The sequence below is a fragment of the Terrapene carolina genome, unplaced genomic scaffold, assembly GCF_002925995.2.
Source record: "Terrapene carolina triunguis isolate 2854851 unplaced genomic scaffold, T_m_triunguis-2.0 Scaffold68, whole genome shotgun sequence".
NCBI lineage: Eukaryota > Metazoa > Chordata > Testudines > Emydidae > Terrapene > Terrapene triunguis.
This window is the reverse complement of record NW_020664419.1, coordinates 54,785,358-54,811,324: the sequence shown is the minus strand read 5'-3', so window position 1 is coordinate 54,811,324 and position 25,967 is coordinate 54,785,358. Positions and strand designations below refer to the sequence as shown.

At 42.6% G+C, this 25,967-nt stretch overlaps 1 protein-coding gene across 3 annotated transcripts in view; it reads right to left on the bottom strand.

The window, feature by feature from the left end:
- MON2 (MON2 homolog, regulator of endosome-to-Golgi trafficking) overlaps positions 1-22,129 on the bottom strand; it is a 175,086-nt gene extending 152,957 nt beyond the window's left edge. For all 3 annotated transcript variants that reach the window (XM_026648770.1, XM_026648771.1, XM_029910836.1), the window contains exons 1-2: positions 21,910-22,129; positions 3,349-3,412 (exon numbers count right to left, since the gene is read on the bottom strand). In XM_026648770.1, coding sequence (XP_026504555.1) covers positions 3,349-3,412; positions 21,910-22,020 — 175 coding nt within the window. In that variant the 5' untranslated portion in view covers positions 22,021-22,129. The remainder of the gene's footprint in view (positions 1-3,348; positions 3,413-21,909) is intronic.
- Between the last annotated feature and the right edge of the window lie 3,838 nt (positions 22,130-25,967).

Genomic DNA, 25,967 nt, shown 5'->3' with positions numbered 1-25,967 from the left:
GAGCGCTGCTTTACCACGTTATATCCGAATTCGTGTTATATCGGGTCGCGTTATATCGGGGTAGAGGTGTACTCTGCAGAACGTTGCTAGCTTTCCTAATGAGTAAATGGAGATTTCTCTTTTGTCTATCTGTCTTAAGTTTGTGTCTTTTGATGCATAGCTGACATTACCTGGCATAGTTTTCCCACTTATGTCAGCATTCATGACAGCAGTGAAAACAAAGAAAAAACAAATAAGAGAGACATTAAAGTAAAATAGAGGGAAGGGATTGCTACTTCAAACACTGCTAGGAATCTCCTCCTCAGCAATATTTTTACATCTCTTAATATAGAAGTGCCCTTACATTGCACAGTCTTTTCTTAATCTTTCAAATTATTCTGTTGTGGAAATTTTGTTTAAGTACTGCTGTGCTAAACACTGGTGTATTAACTCAGGGAAATCCAAACTTCTGCCCTTCTGATGGGCTCTAATGGGAACATGCAAGAAACCAACAGATTACATGCAATTTAATAAAATTGCAGAAATCTGGGCAGATCATTTTAAGATTGCACAGTTGCAGCCCGCAGGGATTTCCAGTCCCAAAAGGCTATACTGCATCTCAATATGAGCAACCTCTACTCAGATTAAGACGAAGCACTGGCAAGTTTCCACAGGCAAGACTCATTAGATAGATGGGCATATTGTACAATTCCCTGGGCAACAACTGGTCAGATGAACGCGCACAGTGAGCAAGAGATATTGAGAGTCCTGACAAGAGTTGTTGATATTTTTGTTACTTTTCTCTGCTCAATCAACAGTTCAGTAGAAGAACCACTAAAAATTATTCCTGACAGAATTCTGCGCCCCCACATGGTCCGCATATTTCTGTGCCCCTCACGCAGAAAAATGCAAAAGAAATCTGTGGGGGACATGCACTGTGACAGTGTACCCCATAAGGCTTTATGGGGGGGTGCTTATAAATGTATGTATGATATAACTGGAATAGGGTTTTGCTACATATGCCATGTAACATATCTATGTAAAGGTTATGATCTACTGGTTACGTTCATCCTAGTTGTATGCAGGCACCATTTGTGTGTTCAAAGTTATGAACATTGCTTGATTTCTAAGTAGCCTTAGTTAGAACATTTGGTCACTTCTTGGGAAAGGAATGTGCAAATTAGGTGCTCAATCAGGAAGCACTTAACAGACAAAAGAGCTTGGAAGACTCCAATCCACATAAGAAGTCTTCCTGGAGACATACAAGATACCATGTGGACAATGGCTTCTGCCTGTAAAGACTGAGTCATGGACATGTGACTTGCCCAAGCGACTCCAGAACTCCATCTTGGAGCTGGACTTTGCATAGGATTGAGGAGGGGGATCTCCACTCACAAGAGAAAGTCTATTTAAACCCGTGGGAGACCCCTCCATTTTGTCTTCAGCTGGCTAAAGAAGGAGCCTCTCCACCCCCCAGAATACTGGAAGGAAACTGGAACAAAGGACAGTAACTACAGGGGGTGTGAGTGATTGCTGGACCCAGGCTAAAAGGAGATTAGCCTGTAAAAGGGAGCATTCTGGAACTGGTGAGGATCTTATCTGTATTCAGTGTTTGATTAGACATAGATTTGCGCATTTTATTTTATTTTGCTTGGTGACTTACTTTGTTCTGTCTGTTACTACTTGGAACCACTTAAATCCTACTTTCTGTATTTAATAAAATCACTTATTACTTAACTCAGAGTATGTGTTAATACTTGGGGGAGCAAACTGTGCATCTCTCTCTATCAGTGTTACAGAGGGCGAACAATTTATGAGTTTACCCTGTATAAGCTTTATGCAGGGTAAAACGGATTTATTTGGGTTTAGACCCCATTGGGAGACGGGCATCTGAGTGCTAAAGACAAGCACACTTCTGTGAGCTGTTTTCAGGTAAACCTACAGCTTTGGGGCAAGTAATTCAGACCCTGGGTCTGTGTTAGAGCAGACGGGAGTGTCTGGCTCAGCAAGACGGGTGCTGGAATCCTGAGCTGGCAGGGAAAACAGGAATAGAAGTAGTCTTGGTACATCAGTTGGCAGCTCTCAGGGGGGTTTCTGTGATCCAACCCGTCACATGCACCTCTTCCCCGGCAGCACATCTGTTTCAGCATACCTGGAGCAGCCTCAGAGACTCAGATCACTGCCCGGGGGGGGGGGGGGGGGAAGGGGGCTAGGCGTAGGAGACATTGATCACAGTCAGGGGGAAGGGCTGGGCGTGCATGTGTGCCAACAAGCAAGAGAGACTCTGTCCCTCTCACTTGCTACTGTGGCTCGCTGGGCGTGGAGTGATAGGGCTTTTTATTATGCTGGAGGCAGAAATGTAGCAGCCTGCCTGCCTACTTAATTGATCTCATTCTCTGAGGCAGAAATGTAACAGCCTGCCTGCCTAGTAACATTGTTAATATTCCTATTGTTAGATAACTGTTCCCATTCTCAGTCAGTTGCTCTAGGAACATAAAACCTGTAAAAGTTTTAAGGCCCCTACATTGCCAGAGTCAGGTATAGCCTTATAAATGACAGTAAGGGAATCAGCTAGGAAGATCTATGTGCTTTCTCACTTTTTTCCTGTGCCAAAGTGGCACAATGGGGTTAAACTACAGCTCAAGATTTATTTTACACACCCATTTAAAAAAGAAAAAAAAGACTGAGGGCAAATGAAACATTTACCAAGCAGTCAATCAAATGTCAGGACAATCAGATGCAAGCACTTCCCAAAATTCCCAGCCAGGTCCAAGACAATGATTAGCAAAACTGTATGACTTTCATGTGTGGAAGTCTGAGCAATTTTAAATGACATTCTACTTTTTTTTCCCCCCCCCACTTCTTCTCCTCCTTCTGTTTGGTGTTCTGTAATGTAATTTAAATGAAAATCCAGAATTATAACTGGAATGCAGGGTATTAGTTACCAAATGTTTGTAACTTAACTTTCATATGTTTAGGAAATGCTGAACAGTTTGACTTTTTACTGTATTGCAGTATAAATAAATTACCAAAACAACTGAAACCAGTGTGATTGTATTGCATCATTTTAACAAAATATGCAGAATTTTGCAGCATTTTAATTTTTTTGGCGCAGAAACCCAAGAGTAGAAAATTTTGAGCCCTTCACTAACATAAATAGAGTAACAGAAGGAAATGCAAATATTCTACAAGATATTCCAACATTATTGTGTTGTTTCTTTTGCTATGCCCCAAACAGTAGCATATTACTTGATGCCATGTGTTAAAAACCTGAAAGATGATTGCACATATCTGAAACATCTTTAAAAATGTTTTGCTTTCAGTGACCCAAATGCATTTCCCAATTGTATTGTTACTGTATATAATTACCTGCCAAAATATCGGTGTTTCTTGCAGCTATCGTTTTAACTTTTATTATTCCTGATTCAGCAGCCTATAAGCAAGAGATAACAATTAGTTCAGCAGATACTTTACAGCTACATTATCTGAAAAGAAAGAGAAGTTATCTATGGTTAATGAAAATTATAACAGTGCAAACATCAGTGCAGTTTTGTTGTATTCTCAGTATGTACAACCAATCTGACAGTGAGGGCTTTGTGCTTTCTGCAATTCTGCAGCCACACTCTCCATCTCTCTCCACACAATTTTGATCAAGAACCTCAACTTTTAAAAAGAAAGTGAATTACTTTTCTGGTCTTCATGGTTATGAAGATAATCTCTGCCAAACACAAAATGTCTACAATGTAGACTTCCCAAGTCTTCGAACAACATGACAATTGCTATGATGTATAAATTGCACCATTCATCTCAGCTGAAACACTGACTCGTAAAGCCTAATAATGTAAACATCAGCAATTTTTTCACTGATTATTTTAGCAGTAGCATTCAGCTAACACACCTGTCCACTGCTGTTAGATGCAGTAGCTGATGTTGGACAAGCAATGGGAAAACTGGCTGTTGTCAAACTTGAATCAGCTGACAAAACTTCCAGCTTTAACCCCAAAACAATCATGCAACATAGTTACAAGATCGGAGGGAAGTGTATATCAAAACATTTTGAAATGGTGATTTCTGCTGAACTTATTATCAAAACTAAGTTGCTTCATCAAATTAGAGTACTATTTTTCATCTTGAATTCAATATAAATGTTATTTTTGTTTAATGTAATAATCAAACAAACATCTTTTAAAAATACATGTATTTAAAATTAATATGAAATAACAAGTCTTGTTAAGGCCTACAGTTATTATAATCTATTACAAGCATTTAAATTCAATTAATATTAAACTGTACGTTTGCTGCCAAAGTTTTAAAGTTAAACCAATGAACTCATGGACATCACTACCTAAGCACTAGAACCAGAATTTGCTGTAAACCAGCTTTTGACAGTCTTTTGCAGGTGCAGAGAAAATATTTTCTTCATTTCAATTTATTCAACTAGTTCAGTTCAATGACTAGTTCATTTAAAGTTGAGAAAACAACTGGCAGCTGAAAAAGCAGGAAAGCTTGTTTTTTCCCCTCTTCCAATCTATCCATAAACACTAGGTGTGAGAGGATGAGATCTACTACTTCTAAAGCCTTGAAGGACATGGTGATCAGAAATACTCAGTTCAATTCACTAAATACTTCCTTTGTTTAAAAACATCAGTTTTAAATACAAAACATATTTTGATTAACCTTTCCCCCCTTATGTATCCAGCACATAAGGTAGTTTTCTTAAAAAAAAAAAAAAAAAAAAAAATCAATTTTTTTGTGCATTTTTAATTTAATTCCAGTTCCATACAAATACAGCTTGTGACAAATCACAGGTAAAAAAAATTATCTAGTAAATAAAACATGTATTATTCACTATTTTATTATATAATAAAATGTGTACAAATTAATCTGAATAAATGTATATTGAGCTATATAATTGATTAAATAAATGTTTACAGATATAGTACAGGAGTGGCCAAACCATGGCTCGTGAGCTGCATGTGGCAATTTTACAGTTAAAATGCGGCTCGCGGAGCCCCCCTCCCTCCCCATTCTCCACCTACCAATCTTGGGGGCTGGAGAGCTCAGGGCTTCTGCCCTGTGGTGGGGGTCTAAGAGCTTCTGCCAGAGATGACTGGTGCCTGCTCAGAGTGTGTGTGTGTGGGGGGGCCCAAAGTAAAGGTTCGCCACTCCCCCCCTAACTGCCTGTGGGGGCATGACTCAAGAACACCTCCCCCCTTACCTTCAGCGGCTCCTCCCTGAAGCTCCCAGGTGTTAGTTCCATGTTGAGAAGCAACAGCAAACAGCTTGGAAGAGCTTTAGCTCCATGGGGAGAGGCAGCAGCAAAAGCAGGTGTTCTCCTGCAGCTCCCAGCTTGCCAGCTCCAGCAGTTGCCGTGCAGGGAGGGGCCCCAGCAGCATCATGTGACTGAGTGGGGTCAGCAAACACTAGCAAAAATGGGGCGGGGGGGGGAAAAACGTGACTCCACATGCCCCCCCCCCATATGTCACCTCTGGCTTCTGCCCGGGGGGTGGAGGGGGGGTGGTCTCAGGGCTTCAGTGTGATTTTTTTTTTAAGTTGACAGTGTAAATTTAAGAGAGTAATGGTAATTAATTTAATAATATTACTGAAAACCTTCATATAAATGTGTGTATTTTATTTCTCAGACAAAACCTAAATTCTAAATACATGCCTTTAGCTTTCTACAAGTTTTGTCAATTAAATCCAGGTAAGGAAATGGTAGAACTATGCATCAAGCCTTATACTTTGTTAAATTTCAATTTATTCCTGAAAGTTTTGGGAATGAAAATAAGTTTCGCTGAACACCACTTTCCTATACTTCAAAAACTCATACCTGAACTGATGTACAGTAATGACCATAAACTGATGTGCAGATATATTGTCTCGGTTTAAACTGCAGAGCACTGGATGTCTCTCATTTATTTTAACTATCTTAACTTCATTTGCTGAAATGTTTAAATTTTTCAGGAAGTCATCTCTGTTCTGCTAGTTCTAAAAGCTAGAGTAATTAGGAGTATCTTGTCACATCAGATTGTTTCTATTAATTAATATGAAGGATTTACTTGTCACAGTCTGACTTTAATTATCTTCAAACTAAACCTCATCACATCTTCTGGCAATTGATTTCTTTCCTGCCAGCAGTGACAAACTCAATTTGAATCAAAGAAAAACTAAATCTGCCCGTGGATATAAGATGTTCACAGATGCTACCACACTTTGCTTGGAGAATGGAACAAACAACATTATAGTGTAACGCCCCTGAACTGGCTACACAGCTCTGCAATAAACTTACTAGGAAATACGGAATTGAGTGTCTTTAATATGGAGACATATTACCCCCCCTCGCTCACTTTCACCGGGCTGGGGTTCGGGTTTGGGAGGGGGTGCGGGCTCTAGGCTGGGGCCAAGGGGTTCACAGTGTGAGAGGAGGCTCTGGGCTGAGCCTGGGGCAGGGGGATGGGGTGCAGGCTCTGGGAGGGTGTTTGGATGCAGGAGGGGGCTCCGGGCTGGGGCAGAGTGTTGGGGTGCAGGAGGGGGAGCGGGATGCTGGCTATGGAAGGGGGATCAGGGCTGGGGCAGGGGGTTGGCTGCAGGAGGTGGTACGGGGTGCTGGCTCTGGGAGGGGGCTCAGGGTTGGGGCAGGGGGTTAGGGTGCTGGAGGGGGTTTGGGGTGCTGGCTCCGGGAGGGGGCTCAGGGTTGGGGCAGGGGGTTAGTGTGCTGGCTCCGGGAGGGGGCTCAGGGTTGGGGCAGGGAGTTAGGGTGCTAGAGGGGGTTTGGGGTGCTGGATCCGGGAGGGGGCTCAGGGTTGGGGCAGGGGGTTAGGGTGCTGGAGGCGGTTTGGGGTGCTGGCTCCGGAAGTGTCGTGGAGCTGCGGCAGGCAGGAAGACTGCCTTAGCGGCAGCCCCACTACACCACTGGGAGAATCCCCAGGATCGACCAGTCGATCGCGATCGATGGGTTGGTGACCACTGCCCTAGCATGGAGCGGTATAAACGTGACTTATACCAGTATAGTTATTCCCATTCCCATATGGTATAGTTAAAGTGCAAAAACTTTCTACTGTTGACAAACCGTTACTCTTAGAAGTAGCTCCTTTCAACAAGAGACAGGACAGTGGTGCGCAACATACAACACCACTATCTTTACAGTACCTTCATTTTAAAATCAGCTTTTTAATTTCCTGATATGCAAAGAGATTGTGAACTTATAATAGATCTAGCAGGCCTGTGGCTATGTCTAGCATATGCATTAAAGAACTGCAACTTTCAGCAACCTGCAACATTATATGCAACTAAAAATGCCCACAAACAAAATATTTAAGATATTAGGGCGAATACATGTAAGGGTTGTGGCTTTTATTCCAGATTTGTCTGATATTACAAAGGGTGCAATGTGACACCAACTCCTTCAGTTGCTCAGACTTAATTAGGACTAAAAGCATTTCAAAAAATCTCTACCACCAAGAATTTAAATGGTAATTTGTGTCTCAGTGATTTGACTGGAATGCTGGGTCACCTCTAGAGCCTCAACATTGCCTTAAGGTTTGCAGTTATTACTAGAGAGAAGTGAAAGCAAAATCTTCTTTAAAAAAAAAAAAAAAAGGCCTTTAGCACTTTCAGTACTGATAGCTTAAGGTAGTAAAACATTACACACAGTGCAATTTAAACATTAAGACTGGATGGGGGTGTTCAATATTATTTAGGATCATTTTCATACTTACTATAACACTTACTGTTTGATTTGAAAACAGCAGTTTTTGCCAATGTATCACTTTTTCTTGTCTAGTGATTGGATATTGTTTTATTGCCCCAGTTAGGAAAGCAGTCTCTTGTTTAAAGTGTAGTTTTCATTTTATATTCAACAAAATGACCCCAAATGACCATAAATTATAAGTCATTACTTTATTGCAGATGACTATTATGCAGAAATGTCCAGTCATATGCATATACATTTACATAATAGTAAATTTCACAGATATCCTGAATTAGAGCTTTTTCTTAGAAAATGTTATTGAAGCTTTGCTTTTATACATCATTCCAGTTACATATTTTACTTCCAAATGTGTTCTGAATGTTTAAATATTCCCATTCAGATGTTTTCAACTTTTCATCATTCATAATGTGTTCTGAAACACAAAGTATTTAACTCAAGCCTGTCTTCTACAGCAGTGGTTCTCAAACTAGGGCCGCTGCTTGTTCAGGGAAAGCCCCTGGTGGGCCCAGCCGGTTTATTTACCTGCCGCGTCCGCAGGTTCGGCCGATTGCGGCTCCCACTGGCCGCGGTTCACCGCGCCAAGCCAATGGGCTGCAGGAAGCGGCGCGGGCCGAGGGACGTGCTGGCCACCCTTCCTGCAGCCCCCCATTGGCCTGGAACGGTGAACCGCGGTCAGTGGGAGCCGCGACCGGCCGAACCTGCGGACGCGGCAGGTAAACAAACCGAGCCGGCCCACCAGGGGCTTTCCCTGAACAAGCGGCGGCCCTAGTTTGAGAACCACTGTTCTACAGAATCATCAAAACGGATTATTCTATTATTTTAGGGCCCAGTAGATTTCCATAGCTGCAGACTTTGCTGCAAAACCCAAGAAGAATTTAATTTTTTAAATCCAAGTCTGTAGCTATTAAGGTTGTGAACAAAGCATTCTAAACATGAGCCTGATGTAATGCCTTCCTGAGTCTGCACACAGGCTGCAAAAGAAAGTATAACAGAGAGCTGTTCAAATATCAAAAGTGTGCCGACACTGAAACCTAAGAATTACAATCTAAATGTTAGTATGATCAGACAAGAAAGATAATTTTAGCAGCTGCATTTTGGGTGGATTGGAAGGGGATGATGTTGGTGCAAAGGAAACTGGAAAAGATGCGGCCAGGTCACAGACAAAATGTTTTAGCTTCTCGGATAAAATAAAATGGTTGAATTCTCCGAATGTCGTACAAGAATAAAAGTATAAAATTTGGGAAAAGGAAAGGGAATGCTAGGTGCCAGATTCCTCAAACAAATGGTTGTTAGGCCAATGATGAAGAATTCTTTATGCTTGTAATCTTGCCAGTTCTACAGACATGTTTCTAAACTTTTGATTTTAAATAAGTTATTGAGAAGCCATTTTGGTGCCATCTAGAGTGAAATCTTGGCCCCACAGAAGTCAATGGGAGGTTAGTCATTTGCTCTGGCCCCTTTTATTCTAGCTTTTTCCCTGGTATGGCACCCAGAATACACTAGTCTCCTTGTAGTGATGGACAGAGATCAGGCATCTAGTTCTTTTATACCTGTCAGCAGTCTTTGAAACCATTGTCCACACAATCCAGCCACACTCTCGGTCCCGGTGAGCGGGAGGGATTGCTCAAACTACTATATTCCTTCTACCTGAAGAAATACCAAAGACAGGCACTAGACAATCATTTATCTGCACAAAGATAAATGTGGGATTCTGAAGAGACCTTTTCTGTCACCTTTCTCATTCAAAGAGTCTGCTATATTTTCATTTGTGCCTCCAAACTTCAGTGTGGAAGATGCAATAGCTATGCATGTTTGCATAGGTTCTGATTGCATTACCACAACATGTTCAGCATGGGGTTATATTTGAAGACCATTCAGAAGCTACAGTTAATGCAGAATGAGATTATGTCCTCCTGATAATGTGAGCTATAGAAAGCACAATTCTCTGGTGACTTAACTGGTTTCCTGTTGCCTTCTGGGTGTATATTGAGATGTTGGCCATGATCTATTGTCCCTACATGCAAGGCCCTTCATTTTCAGTTTTTACAAATTTTTATCAACAAATGTCCGAGGTTTATAAAAGCTATTATTGATTTTTTCCTGATTTTCACCCAAATTGTAGACCACTCAAGTACGTGAAAATATTGATTATGACAAAAATCCAATACATTACATTAGGTAGATATATTTATGTTAATAATAAATTAGTCTAAGTGTAAATGCAAGGCTATCTATTCAAGTAAGGCAATGTAGGGGAAAACTCATCCATGCGAGTGCATATATGCACATACCTTTATTGTACAGTTCATGAAATAAATCACATCATTAAACTGCTTTTACTTTCAATATCTGTATTTTTCTCTAGTTGTTGCTTTCTTTCTGTTCTCCTGTCTCCCAATATTAACCTTGATATGTACCCAGAAAAATGTGAAGTTAAAGTGAAAATTACTGCAAAAATGTTTAAATTTTTGTAACAAGCACTAATAAATTCCCATGAAATGTTAAACAAATAAAAACAAAAATTGAAAAGCCTTGCCTACCTGTTATAGTGCACTACAATGGAAAGAATTTAGGCTTCCCCATATGCTCCACCTACCATTATGTTTACATGCTAGAAGTTTTACAAACCAACGAAGGCTGGCAACATTCTCAATCAAAGATGGAGTTTAAATTAAAATGTGACACTTAAGACAGAGTTGATGGGTGGGAGGCAGCATGGTTCAGAAAAATAAGCATTAAAGTTGAGTCAAGAAGTCCCTAATTCTAGAGCTAGTTGACTGTAGCCTTCACCAAGCCATTTTACTTCTCTGACTCAGTTTCCCAATCTGTCAAATGGGGAATACCGACCTGGTTTGTAAAGCACTTTAAGATCTACTGATGTCAAGTGCCATATAACAGCTAGGTATTATTATTACAACTACTACAAAGGACTGTTGTGGAACAATGACCCTCCCACAGTTCCTTGTTCAAAGCAACACAGAGAGAGCTCATGAAGAGGCTCAGCCAATTCTGTCCTTTTGCACAGCAAAACCATATCGTTTCCACTGTAATGAAACAAAAAAAAAAATTGGTTTGCATTCACTTTCTTGGCCCTACAGCAGTTCAGGGCCTGATTCTTCAACCCTTACTCAGTCAATAGGACTATTTGCTGAAGCAAGATTTATATGAATAAATGGTTGCAGAATGGGCCCTAACCTTCTTCCCAGATCTATGGTGATATCAATCTACAATACTGATTCCAAAACAATATTTTAGCAGGCTGAAGTTCTATAAAACTCAAAGAAACTGATCAACAAAAGCAGTTATGTCCATTTCTGCTCCTTTCCAAATGAAAGGGGGTAGGAAAAGTTGGTGAACAAGAGACACCAGGAGAATTAAACATCTAACATTGAAGAAAGAAACACAATCAGACACAAGGATGAAAACATTGTTATATGGAAAGTATAAAAACATTTTAAGCTTTTCTTGAAGGTATTTCAAACAACTCTAAAGAGAAATGAATTCAAAACTATAATTTAAAAAAATAAATACATGAAGCGAGTTAATTCGCAAGTGAAAATTCTATGTCCTCCTTCATTTTCCTGTTATCCTGCAGGATTTCCTTTCACCACAGCTCTGGCTGAATTCTTGCATAGTGGCTCTCAGATACAGTAATCTGAACCTACTCTAAAATTGTGCAATTCCATTTCAATTCATACAGATGCTGACTCAACTGGGAAAGTACTACCATTCAAGAATGCCAGCTTATGTTAATGCAGCATTCTGTTGGTGAAAGAGACAAGCTTTTAAGCCACACACAGAGCTCCTCTTCAGGTCTGGAAAGAAGAAGAGCTCTGTGTAGCCCAAAAGCTTGTCTCTGTCACCAATAGAAGTTGGTCAAATAAAAGATATTACCTTACTCACCTTGTCTCTTTAACTTATGTTAAGGGACAGTCTGGAACAAGACAAAGAAAGCAATTAAAAGAAAGAGTATTCGAACTATGACTTAGTCCCCAATGTCTGCTGTTACAAGTTATTTCAGCAGAAAACACCCTGAAATACATGAAGATACCAATAGAACCTTTTCATTTTCACTCATTATGGAGTAAATAATTAAGCAATCAATTTGCAAACACCTAGAAAATAAGGTGATAAGTAACAGTCAGCATGGATTTGTCAGGGTAACAAGCCTTGTGAATATCGGGGAAGCAGTAGAGGTGGTATATCTTGACTAATAAGGCTTTTGATACGGTCTCACATAACTGTCTCATACACAAACTAGGGAAATATAGCCTAGATGGAGATACTGTAAGGTGGGTGCATAGCTGGCTGGAAAACCATTCCCAGAAAGTAGTTATAAGTGGTTTACAGTTAAGATGGAAGGGCATATTGAGTGGGGTCTCTCAGGGATCAGTCTTGGATCTGGTTCTGTTCAATATCTTCATAAATTATTTAGATAATTTAGATAATAGAAAGTACACTTATAAAGTCTGTGGATGATACCAAGCTAAGAGAGGTTGCAAATTCTTTGGAGGATAGGATTCATATTCAAAATGATCTGGACAAACTGCAGAAATAGGATGAAATCCAATAAGGATAAATGCAAAGTATTCCACTTAGGAAGGAACAATCAGTTCCACACATACAAAATGGGAAATGACTGCCTAGGATGGAGTACTGTGGAAAAGCATCTGGGGGTCATAGTGGATCACAAGCTAAATATGAGTCAACAGTGTAACACTGTTGCAAAAAAATCAAGCATCATTCTGAGATGCATTAGCAGGAGTGTTGTAAGCAAGACACAAGAAGTAATTCTTCCGTTCTACTCCACACTGATTAGGCCTCAACTAGAGTGTTGTATCCAATTCTGGGCGCCACATTTCAGGAAAGATGAGGACAAATTGGAGAAAGTCCAGAGAAGGAGCAACAAAAATTATTAGAAGTCTAGAAAACATGACTTATGAAAGGAAGATGGAAAAAATTGGGTTTGTTTAGTCTGGAGAAGAGAAGACAGAGGGAATGTGATAACAGTTTTCAAGTACATAAAAGGTTGTTACAAGGAATAGGGAGAAAAAATATTCTCTTTAACCTCTAAGGATAGGACAAAAAGCAATGGGCTTATATTGCAGTAAGGGCAGTTTAGGTTGGACATTAGGAAAAACTTCCTGTCAGATGGGTAAGCACTGGAATAAATTGCCTAGGGAGGTTGTGGAATCTCCATCATTGGGGATTTTAAAGAGCAGGTTAGACAAACACCTATCAGGGATGGTCCAGACACTTAGTCCTGCCATGACTACAGGGGACTGGACTAGATGACCTCTTGAGGTCCATTCCTGTCCTACGATTCTATGATTCTATTATTAGTAGTTTGATGAAATGTATACTTTCTGTTTCTTACAGAAGAAAGAGCTCTGTCAAACTATGCATTTGAAAGGCACCAAACAACCATGATATCAAGTTGTCCCTAGATCTGATCCAACCTTCCCAATTTTCTACAGAAATAGCGGCTAGTGACGCTAAATTGTAAACTTCAACAGGAAGGCTGTCTTGGGTTTTTTGTTTGTTTTTTTGTTTTGGGGTTTTTTTTTTTTTTTACAATTTATGCTGAGTTTATACTTCATCTATCTATTCTGTTATGTGAGGAAGATGAAGTTAGGCAAAATCAGATGTTTCTTACAAAACTGTACTTTCTTCTAATAATTAGAAAGTCAGTGGTCACACAAATTAATCCAATAACTATTTTAAACACCGGGATAAGACAATATTCCTAATTCCAATTCCCTGAGAGCTAAAAATGTGATAACTGCCAAATCCAAATAAGCATTTGTTGTTTAAGATTAACTCTATAGTACTGGTAGCCCACCTGCCAAATTATTTGCTGCCAGATCATTCACTCTGATGGCACAAACTTAAATAATTACAAATAACATTGTCAGTCCATTGTGCATTAACACCGCAACACTAGGGTATGTCTACACTACGAAATTAGGTCAACTTTATAGAAGTTGATTTTTAGAAATCGATTTTACACAGTCGATTGCATATGTCCACACTAAGCGCTTTAAGTCAGCGGAGTGTGTTCTCACTACCGTGGCTAGCATTGACTTACACTGCAGTGCACTGTGAGTAGCTATCCCACAGTTCCTGCAGTCTCCGCTGCCCATTGGAATTCTGGGTTAAGCTCCCAATGCCCGATGGGGCAAAAACATTGTTGCGGGTGGTTTCGGGTACATGTCGTCAGTCTCCCCTCCCCCCGTGAAAGCAACGGCAGACAATCTTTCACGGCTTTTTTCCTGGGTTACCCATGCAGACGCCATACCATGACAAGCATGGAGCCCACTCAGCTCACCGTCACCGCTGCTGTTGTGAGCATTGTAAACACCTCGTGCATTATCCTGGAGTATATGCAGAACCGGGCTAAGAGATGCCAGCATGAAGAGGATTTTGATGAGGACATGGACACAGACGTTCCTGAAAGCAGGGGCTGTGGCAATTGGGACATCATGGTGGTACTGGGGCTGGTTGATACAGTGGAACACCGATTCTGGGCCAGGCAAACAAGCACAGACTGGTGGGACCGCATAGTGTTGCGGGTATGGGATGATTCACAGTGGCTGCGAAACTTTCGCATGCGTAAGGCCACTTTCCTGGAACTCTGTGAGTTGCTTTCCCCCACTCTGAAGCACAGGAATACCAAGATGAGAGCTTCCCTGACAGTTGAGAAGCGAGTGACGATAGCCCTGTGGAAGCTTGCAACACCTGACTGCTACTGGTCAGTCGGGAATCAATCTGGAGTGGGAAAGTCTACTGTGGGGGTTGCTGTGATCCAAGTGCCAATGCAATCATTGACATTCTGTTATCAAGGGTAGCGACTCTGGGAAACGTGCAGGTCATAGTGGATGGCTTTGCTGCAATGGGGTTCCCTAACTGTGGTGGGGCGACAGACGGAACGCATATCCCCATCTTGGCACCAGACCACCTTGCCAACCAGTACATAAACCACAAGGGATACTTCTCAATGGTGCTGCAAGCACTGGTGGATCATAAGGGACGTTTCACCGACATCAACGTAGGATGGCGGGGAAAGGTGCATGACGCTCGCTTCTTTAGAAACTCCGGGCTGTTCGAGCAGCTGCAAGAAGCGACTTACTTCCCAGACCAGAAAATTACTGTTGGGGATGTTGAAATGCCAATAGTTATCCTTGGGGACCCAGCCTACCCCTTGCTCCCATGGCTCATGAAGCCTTACACAGGTAGCCTGGACAGTAGTAAGGAGCAGTTCAACTATAGGCTGAGCAAGTGCAGAATGGTGGTAGAATGTGCCTTTGGACCTTTAAAAGCCCGCTGGCACTGTTTGCTGAGTAGGTCAGACCTCAGCGCAACCAACATTCCCATTGTTATTGCTGCTGCTGTGTGCTCCATAATATCTGAGAGAGTAAGGAGGAAATGTTTATGGCGGGGTGGGAAATTGAGGCAAATCGCCTGGCATCCGATTTTGAGCAGCCAGACACCAGGGCGATTAGAAGAGCACAGCAAGGCACGCTGCGCATCAGAGAAGCTTTGAAAACCAGTTTCATGACTGGCCGGGCTTCGGTGTGACAGCTGTGTGTGTTTCTCCTTGATGCAAACCCACCCCCTTTGTTGATTTTAATTCCCTGTAAGCCAACCACCCTCCCACCTTTGAAATAAAGTAACTATTGTTTTGAAACCATGCATTCTTTCTTTATTAATTAAAAAGAAAAAAAGAGAACGTACAAGGTAGCCCGGGTGGGGTGGGGGAGGAGGGAAGGACAAGGCCACATTGTTTATTGTAGTCACACTAACAACCAAACTGTTTGAATGAGAGTCTTCTGTTGCTTGGGCCATCCTCTGGAGTGGAGTGGCTGGGTGCCCGGAGCCTCACCCCCCGCGTTCTTGGGCGTCTGCTCCCCCAATAGACACTTCATCACGTCTGTTTGCTCCCCCATTAGCCTCAGAATTGCTTCCTGCCTCCGCTCTTCGAGCTCACTTAATTCTTTCCTGGTCTCTGCCACTGAATGTGTCTATTGGTTTACACTAGTGCCTCCATCCAAGGGCATAAAGGGTGATATGGACTGACCACCCTGTAGTTACTTTTCTACCACTTGCAATCTGGGATGGAACCTGCAGCTCCACCAGATGCCTCATCATGTCCGTTTGCTCCCCCATTAGCCTCAGCATTGCTTCCTGCCTCTGCTCATCACGCTCACTTAATGCTTTCCTGGCCTCTGCCACTGAATGCGTCCATGCATTAAGCTGTACCCTATCAGTGCTGGAGGACTGCATGAGCTCGGAAAACATGTCATCGCAAGTGCGTTTTTTTTTTGCCTTCTAATCTGCAATAACCACAGGGACGGAGATGATAGGGGGAGCATAGAAACATTTGCACCTGGGGGGAGATAAAAAGGGAGAGTAAAATTTAAGATGATACATTTCTGAGAACAAAAGGGAGACTCTTTCACAGTGAATCAAGCAATTCACAGCAGACAGCACATGTGCTTTAGGTACAAGGCCGCATTTAGCCTTTTATATTGAGCGCCTGCCGGTATGGTGACCCATCACACACACACAGCTGGGCAACAGAATTCGGTTTCCAGGCAGCCATAGTAAGCCAAAGGGTACGCGGGGTTGGCTTCTAATGCCTTCATAACATGTGGGAATGTTTTCAAACTGCAGTACCCTCCTTTCCCAGAGCAAGCAATGGGTTGGGTTTCACATTTAAAAGGAGGGGCTGCGGTTTTCGGGTGGATGTGGAACACACACCTACTCTCCCACCCCACCGCGTGACTATTCTCTGGGATGATCCCCTCTTCCCTCCCCCCGCCACGTGGCTATTCTATGGATGATCCCTTTTAGCCAAGTGTAAACAGCCCAGCACGAACGGGGTCCTTTTACTGTTCCCTTACAAAAATTCCCCTATTTCAACCAGGTGACCATGAATGATATCACTCTCCTGAGGCTAAGACAGAAAGATATAGACTGAATGTCGCTTGAATGCGATCAAAACCCAGGACCATTCGCTGCCATGCTTTGTGCTGCAATGATTCCAGAATACTTGCTACTGGCTTGGCGTGGTAAAGTGTCCTACCGTGGACGACGAAATAAGGCAGCCCTCCCCAGAAACCTTCTGCAAAGGCTTTCAGAGTACCTCCAGGAGACCTTCATGGAGCTGTCCCTGGAGGATTCTGGCTCCATCCCCAGACATGTGAACAGACCTTTCCAGTAGCTGTACTGGCCACGAATGCATCCAGTTCTTCAGGGCAAATCAAACATTAAACACTATTGCTTTTAAACCCTGTACTGTAGTTACAAATGTACACTCACCAGAGGTGCCTTCTCAGGCTTCAGGGTCGGGGATCCCGCCTTGGGAGGGTATTGGCTCCAGGGTGATGAGAAGTTCCTGGCTGCCGGGGAGAACGGATTCACCGCCTGACTGCTGTGCATTCTCTCCTCCTCTTCTTCCTCATCCCTTTTGCGTGAGACTCCCCGCTTGCAAGTGTCCACAGACAGTGGTTGGATAGTGGTAGTCCCCACCTAGAATGCCATGCAGCTGGTCATAGAAGTGGCATGTATGGTGCTCTGACCCGGAGCGACCGTTTGCCTCCTTTGTCTTTTGGTAGGCTTGCCTGAGCTCCTTAACTTTCACACGGCACTGCTGTGTGTCCCTGTTGTAGCCTCTGTCCAACATGCCCTATGAGATTTTGGCAAATATATTTGCATTTCTTCTTTTTGATCGGAGTTCAGCCTGCACAGATGCTTCTCCCCATACAGCAATCAGATCCAGTGTCTCCCTTTCGGTCCATGCTGGAGCTCGTTTGCGATTCTGGGGGGACTGCATGGTCACCTGTGCTGCTGAGCTCGTCACGCTGACCAAACAGGAAATTAAATTCAAAAGTTTTCCTGTGTACCTGGCTAGTGCATCGGAGTTCAAAGTGCTGTCCAGAACAGTCACCATGGAGCACTCTGGGATAGCTCCCGGATGCCAATACCATCAATTTGCGACTGCACCACCCTAAATTCGACCCAGCAAGGTCGATTTTAGCGCTACTCCCCTCACCGGGGGGAGGAATACAGAAGTCAATTTTAAGAGCCCTTTAGGTCGACTGAACGGGGTTGGTTGTGTGGACGCAGTCATTTTTAAATCGAACTAACGTGGCTAAATTCCACCTAACCCCGTAGTGTAGACCAGGCCTAATAGGTTAAAATAGTGGTTAGTTGTGTTGTGGGTTATTAATACCATGCAGTTCAATCCAAATTTAGAAGTTAAGCATTTACTTCCTGCCAAAAAAGTATAAAGACTACCAAGCCTACTACGTTAAACAAAAGAATTATTATAGTAAATGATAAACACATATATTGTATATAGAAACAATTCAGGTTATTTAATGTTATGAGTAGTAAACATGAGGATCAACTATTGCTCTACCATTAGTACTTTAACCATAAGCAAGTGGTTTAATCTTCCACTTTTGCCCTGATATTCTACCACAGGGACAATTTCTATAGTATAGAAACAGAATTCTGTAGTAAAATGGAGTAAGTTCTGCATCAGTGTAATTAACTGATGAGGCATTTAACAACTTTATGATCATCACATCACTCTTTGGCCTCAGAATATATTTTTCATTTTCAGAACACCTCCATGTATAGTGTAAATCTATAGAGATACAAGTAAGACTTGTATACCATTACATAACACAGCCAAAAATGAAGAAAAACACAAGGGGTAGTCTGAATGTCCTAGTAAATTGATGTTTTTTCCATTCAATTACAGCAATGGTTCTCAAACTGTGGGTCCCCGTTTTAATGGGGTCTCCAAGGTTGGCGTTAGACTTGCTGGGACCCAGGGCCGAAGCCCAAGCGCTTCAGCCCTGGGTAGCGGGGCTCAGGTTACAGACCCTGGTGCCTGGGCTGAAGCCCTGGGGCTTCGGCTTTGGACCCGCCGCCTGGGGTATTGGGGATCGGGCTTTGCCCATCCCCACCCCCCGTGCGATGGGGCTCGGGCGAGCTCAGGCTTCAGTCCCCCATCCTGGAGTCCTGTAGTAATTTTTGTTGTCAGAAGGGGGTTGCGGTGCAATGAAGTTTGAGAACCTCTGAATTACAGAAAGGTTAAGTATAGCATATTAACTATACCCGAAATATTGCCAGCAATGTATGCTCAAGACATTAGAATTTTTGTTTGTTTGTTTTTTGTAGGATCCATTTTGCCCAGTATTAAATGTCATTGTAAGTGACATCACCTAGTGAATCACCAGGTACACCTCTATTGGTCTCCTACCAGAACGTATAAGCCTAGGATAAAGGATAATGATGCTGGCTGAACTGCTGGAGCTTCAGGATACATGCTCTTACATATGCTGTGAAAAAGCATCTAAGACTTTGGGGCGGGAACGGGGGGGAGAGATGAAGAGTATGTTTCATGATTTCTCTCCTCCTCATGCCACAGCTATTCATAATTGAAGCAATTCCAAGATTTCTCAACCTCACAGATTACTAAACACAATGGCTTCTCTAAGGTAATAACTTTTAAAGGTTTTGAGCTACACAGAGCTCTTCTTCAGATCTGGGAAAGGTACTCATAGGGTAATGTCTACATTGCAATTAAAATCCCACCGCTGGCCCGTACCAGTTGACTGGACTCGTGGGGCTTGGGGTAAGGAGCTGTTTAACTGCAATCCAGATGTTTGGACTTGGGCTGAAGCCTGGGCTCTAGAACCCTGTGAGGTGGGCAAGTCCCGGAACTTGGGCCACAGCCCAAGCCTGAACATCTACACTGCAATTAAACAGCCCCTTCACCCAAGCGAGCTGACACAAGCCAGCCGCGGGTTTTTAATTGCAGCGTAGACATACCCATAGCGTCACAACTAAATACAATGTGGAACAGATTGTTGAACATAAGTAATTGAAATATAACCTAAGAGAGACAGGTTGGGTGATGTACATACAATCTTTCACTGGAGCCAACTTATGTTGGTGAGAGACAAGCTGGGCCTGAAAAAGAGCTCTGTGTGGCTCAAAAGCTTGTCTCTCTCATCAACGGATGTTGGTCCAATAAAAGATATTACCTCACCCACCTTGTCTCTGTAATATCCTGGGACTATACTGCATATACATATTCTAAGAGACCATTCAAGGTGAAGTGACAACCACAACGCAAAACATATTTGATCACATATTATTTCTCAAGTAAAACAGTATATCATACAATATTTTTCTACAACCTAGATTCACATGCAACATTTTATATGTCGGGGTATTAGTCTAAGTCAGACAAAGATGAATTTTCAGACAAAATGTTTAATGATTAGCTCTGCTTCATTCATTAAGCCAGAGGTTCTCAAACTGTGGGTTGAGACCCCATTTTAATGGGGTCGCCAGGGCTGGCTTAGACTTGCTGGGGCCCAGGGCCAAAGCCCAAGCCCGAGGGCTTCAGCCCTGCGCGGCGAGGCTAAGGTTACAGGCCCCCTGCCTGGGGCTGAAGCCCTTGGGCTTCGGCTTTGGCCTTCCGGCCTGGGGCAGTGGGGCTTTGGCTTTGCCTCCGCCTCTCCCCATTCCTCCTCTTCCCCCCCCCTCCCCCCGGGGTGGCAGAGCTTGGGAAGGCTCAGACTTCGGTCCCCCCTTTTGGGGTCCTGTAGTAATTTTTATTGTCAAAAGGGAGTCACAGTGCAAGGAAGTTTGAGAACCCCTGCACTAAGCACTTTACAATGAGAATGAAAAACTGTTATGACACGGTATTATCTGAGATATATGAGCGTGTGATTAGAGACTACATCATACTACATATGTAAAATGCAGTCAAAAGAAATGAGTTGTTTCAGGTAACACAAACTTTCAGTTTTTGTGGTTTTTCAATCATTTTTACAGTTTTAAGTGTGTTTTTCCTCCTCTTGTTTGTGTGAGAAAAACCCACAAAAAATGGGAAGTGACATACTACCAAGGTGAAAAAAGGAAAACTAACTACACACAAAATATTGTTAAACGCATAAAATAATCAAAAAAGGAAAATCCTATCTCTTTCAGCTATTGTAATCTTGACACTTTAAGAAAAGAGGTTAAATTCAGACAAGTGTGATTTTGAAGTGATGTTGATCCAAGACTGCATTTGCAACCTTAATTTTGATTTCAGAACTTATAATAATAAATTTGGTTCTTAACATTGAAATTTCATTAATAAAAAATAAAGCTCTCTCTTTTTTTTTTTTTTTAAGAAAAGAAAATAAGTTCCTTCACCTGAAATCAAAACAACTTGTTGACATGCAAAGCACATGCCCAGTGAAAGAGTTCATGAAGAGCTCTGATGCACTTAGTGTGCACCTTGCATGATGGATAACTTTACTTGCTGACAAAGATTTCAGTGGTTCTAAACAAGATACACTGAATTTGGAGACCTTCATTCAGGAGATGTACACATCCACTCCATAGATAAAATCTCAGTTCCACAACTAGATCTGCGAATTTGGAACCCTGTACATATATGGAAACCCCACTGAAGTCAATGGGGTGCCATGCAAGCGAAGGGATCTGCCCACAAAGAACCAGGGCCTAAATTAGCAATATACACCTAATGCAGCCTACCTTCCCTTTCTTTTATCATTGGCTGACTCCTGTTAAAAATACTGCTATTGTTAAACATTTACAATATATGTGCAAAGCCTCATAACTCAGCCAAGCTTCAAGCAAATTTCACCAGATCATTCAGAGTTACTTCTCCTTTCTAAGAGTTATCTCCCTGCTAAATTTCATTTTTCAACTCGCACCTGAATTGATTATGAAAAGTCCATAAGACTTTTTTTGGGGGGGAGGGGGAGGGAGTAGGTGGGAACGGGACGGACGAGAAGCAGCATTTTTCAGCACACTACCTGAGCTCAGCCTGCTGAACTAGTCGGAACACAACTCTTCCCACCATCACCCCCCAACACCCATCTCTGGGCAGAGACTAGGCTTGAAAAGTTCCAAGTCCAACCCGAAGCGCCAGAGCTTCCTGGTGGTTATAAACCGGAGCAAAGACAGAACCAAGTTGTCAGCAACATAACTCGGGTTACCAGCCCGCACCCGGCACCTGCCCAGCGCAGGCGGGCTCAGCACACCCAGCCCGCACGCACACCGCAGCCAGGGCCACCCCGGGCCTCTCAGGCGCCGGCCTAGCTCCGAGGGGGCCCCCGGGCAGGGGGGTGAGACGGGGTCGCTGCCCCACCCCCTTCTGGCCCGCCCCAGCCCCTCACCTCCTTGACGGGGGGGAATTTCTTCCGGCACTCCAGGCTCAGGCCCCGCAGGTCTCCCTGCGTGTTTTCCAGCAGCTTCTTCACGGCCTCGGGGCTGCTGGTCCCGGACATGGCGCCGCCGGCCCGGGCTGGGGCGGCAGCTGCGGAAGGACGGGCCGGGACAGCGGCTGGCTCCGCGGGGCCGCGGCCGGACACGTCTGCGCGAAAGCGCCGGAAACCTTCCGCCTCGGTCCCCTCCCGCTCCCACAATCCCGGGCGGCGCCGCTGCCGCGTCAGTCCCACTTCCGCACGCACGACCCGGGGGCGGGGAGAGCGGGGCTCCCCGGCGGGTGTGAACCTACCCGAGGAGAGGCGCTGCCCCTTCGTCTCTATAGGCGGCGAGTAACCGGCCCCTGAGGCGCTTTGGGGGCCGCCCCAGGCGGGCTCGGGGGTGATGACACCGAGCGCCTTTCCTCAGTGTGCCCAGCCCTGCACCCCGGGGAGACGGCGCCTATTGAAATAGCGTGTCCCACTGTAACCGCGGCGCACGCAGCGCCCCAGGTGGCTCCGACTATAGCACATCTACCACACGTGGCGGGTTAGCAACGGGTCCCGTGCCCCAGGACCCTGGGAAAATGGGCGCCCCCGCGCACCGCTCTGCCCGCCCGGCGCTGAGGTGTCGGCCACTACTCGTCTGGAGACACTTCCTGTTTCTCCAGCGTCGCTAGACCCACCCGCCCTACAACACACCACAGCCCCAGCTCTGTCCCGTTATCCAGATGCCAGACTTCCAGCTCCCCTTCCCCAAACATGAGCCAGTTTGGTTTTCCAGAGCAACTGAGGAAGGTTGGGTCTGTTTATGGTGTTGAGTGATTTGGGGAAAGGCTGGTTGGTATCTACTGGGGCAAAATTAAGGTGTTGTGGTGGATGTTTCAGTGGTAATATGGTCTCTAGGTGAAGCAGTAGAAGGCAGATATTGTTATATTCCTTTTTTATTTCCTTGTGTTTTGTATTGTAGATATGTTATATGGGCAACCTTAAGTCGTATTTTTTTTTGCACCATTACTTTGCCAGGTTTTTTTTAAACAAAGGTTGCCAACACACTAGTGCCTAGTTTCACAAAATAACAGGATCTTTGTGAAAGTGCACAAGCCAGCTCTGCTCTGAGGCAGCTGGGCACATTTATGAAAAACAAGATAATCATGAAACTAACCAGCCAGCTCAGGAGTTCCCTTTTCATGAAGAGGCACTTTCACACAGATCCTTTTCTTTATGAAATTATCCTCTGTAACGCCACACAAATGCTACTAGGCTAGAAAATCCTCTTTTCTACTGTTTTAAGCTCCAGTTTTGTATGGAAAGCACATGACTAGGGGCATGTGACAGTAAGTAGTACTGTATTGCTCTCATAAAGCATTCAAAAGTAGAGATGGTCAACATATTATGAAACAAACTGTTCATTTTCCTTTGCTATCGATGAGACATTTCACTTTCCCTTTGCAAAACAAACTTTTCCTTTCTGAATTTTTCGTGTTGGTAACTTTTTTCCATGATCTCCATTAGTTAAACGTTGTGCATAAGAAATCAATTATAATGTATATTGCTAATTAAGAAGGGATCTCTGACACAGCAGTGGCTCCTTTCCCAAAGAATGGGATCTGCTTCTGAGCCAGCTGGGATCTTTCACAAAGACCCTAGTCATCAAAGTAGCAATTGAGAGTATTTTCACAAAGACTAGGAGCCTCTGTGCTGAGCCAGCTAAATGGTTTCACAAAAAACAGGATACTCTAATCTACAAGTAGGTAGTGCTTTGTTAAAGATGGTGTTCTCCATGAAACTGTTTAGCCAGTTCAGGAGTGAGCTCCTAAACCCACTGAACACACTTTAGCTTCACTCCTGAACCAGCTGAACTTTTCCTTATAGGTCTTGGCCTTCAACCAGCCGCTACTTCACAGTTGGCTATCTGTGATGCATAAGCATACAGTTGCGACAAGGAACACTAATTTTCTTTTTCTCTTGTTAATTAACAGAATAATAACATAACCCTAGAGAGCCCACTAAAGTCTCATTGCATACATATTTTTACTTTCTGTGGTTTGTAGACTTCAAGCTAGAGGGGCCTGAAAAATCATGAGACTTAGTAAACATTTTTTGGGTCTGTTCTTAATTGATCATTTGGAAACTAAGTAACCAATTTTCTTGAAACTCCTCTGAAAATTCAAGCTTTACTCAAAGATTGTGTGGAAAATTTTGAGAAGATACACGCTAGTTTTCATACAAAACAAAGATGAAGAATTTCCACTTGAAGTGCGAAACAGAACACAGCATCAACTGTGTCATGGCAATGGCTCTCCCATAATTCATTTTATCTTGTTTACTTTCATGATTATTTTACATCCAAACATAAAAGGTATCTCTCACAAATTGGCATCCCTTTTGCCCTTCTTTTTCCTATAGAAACATAATGTTAACCAAATAGTACATAGTAAAAAAATTGAGGCTAATGCAATAGTCTTCTCTGCATCTTACCCGATGCTTGAAATTGGTGTTTGGACTAACAATGCTGACTTAAAAAAAACAAAAATCTCAATATGCACTGTAGAGGTCAAAAGCTGAAAAGTCACTTTAAAGAGAATGATTTATATATTTAATGTTCAGCAAAAGGTTTTGCTATATATCATTTGAAATATGCTGCATCATGTGGCTATTAATTTAAAAATTGTACAAAAATTAAGACATTAAACATTTTAAAACCCAAAGGATGATATCTTGCTCCCATTGAAGTCAATGGTAAAATTTAGTTTCAGGGGGAGGCAAGATTTCAACCATAGTATTTCACTAAACTGAGAGATTGGATACCATAACAACATTTAAGCATCAGATACCTAGTTCTAAGGCCCTAATTCAGTATGCTTAATTATAAACACACGAGTAGCCCTATTGACTTCTGTGAGACTTAACTGAATAGTTTCTAAAGAGCTTTCTTGCATAAACTATTACATCCTGCTATTTAGTCTTTATGGTAATTTACAGACCAATCCAAATTATGTGGTCACAGGAGAACACAGATGACTTCCTTAGAGAGAATGTGGAAATAATTGTAATACAATTTATGACTACAGTCAAGTATTTCTGATAGTTAGCTTTCTTAATTATTTACTTCCGTTTCTCTTTTTCATACTTATGCCTGTATCTGTTTTGGAAACATAAACCCCAATACTGCAAAGACTACATATATGCTTAACTTAAAGTGCACAAGTAGTCTCACTGATGGGGCTATTTGCATGCTTAAAGTTAAGCATATGTGCAAGTCTTTGCAGATTCAGGGCCATAGAAATGGTTTGCTACTATTAAGGGTATCTTTCTTTGTAAAAGAAAACTGGCATCTGGGGTGGAATTTTTCTGAATGCAAGCTTTTCAATTAAAGCTTCCTACTATGGTTATTATCCCTGTAATCAAAATATGGGAAAGACAACTATGTGGCCAGTTTTACCTATCTTACAGTTGTGTAATGAATAAGAATTGTTTCATCATATCCTAAACAAGCAAGATAGTCAATATGTAATAAAATATAGTACATGTTAATTTACAGTAAATAATGTTCTCTTTGTTTAATAAAGAAAAAACACTTTAAGCATCCAATTCAGCCATAATCAACATTATGGGCTGCCTGAAAAATTAGCTTGTATGGAAGCCAGATTCTTCTACCCTTACTCAGATAGAGTAGTGACTTACTCTTCAGCAAGGGCTACTGAAGGAATAAGGTATTACTCCATGTGAGTAAGCATGACAGAATCTAGTTCTCAGGTTGCTTTAATATAGCTCACCTTTTTAAATATTGCATAAAGACAATGAAAACATTTAGGAACAGTAATTATAAATATCTTGGAATGTAAAAGATTTGATTCTAAAATAGTTGCCTGCAGTTTGTGTATTGTGTGTGTTATAATACAGATAGTTATTTCTATACGATTACAACTTATAAATCAAAGGCAGACTAGTTCATGATGTTTATAGTGTCAGTCACATTATCTCTTGTGCTACAGTACCAGTCACTCAGCTGTTTTTTCTAGGTACTT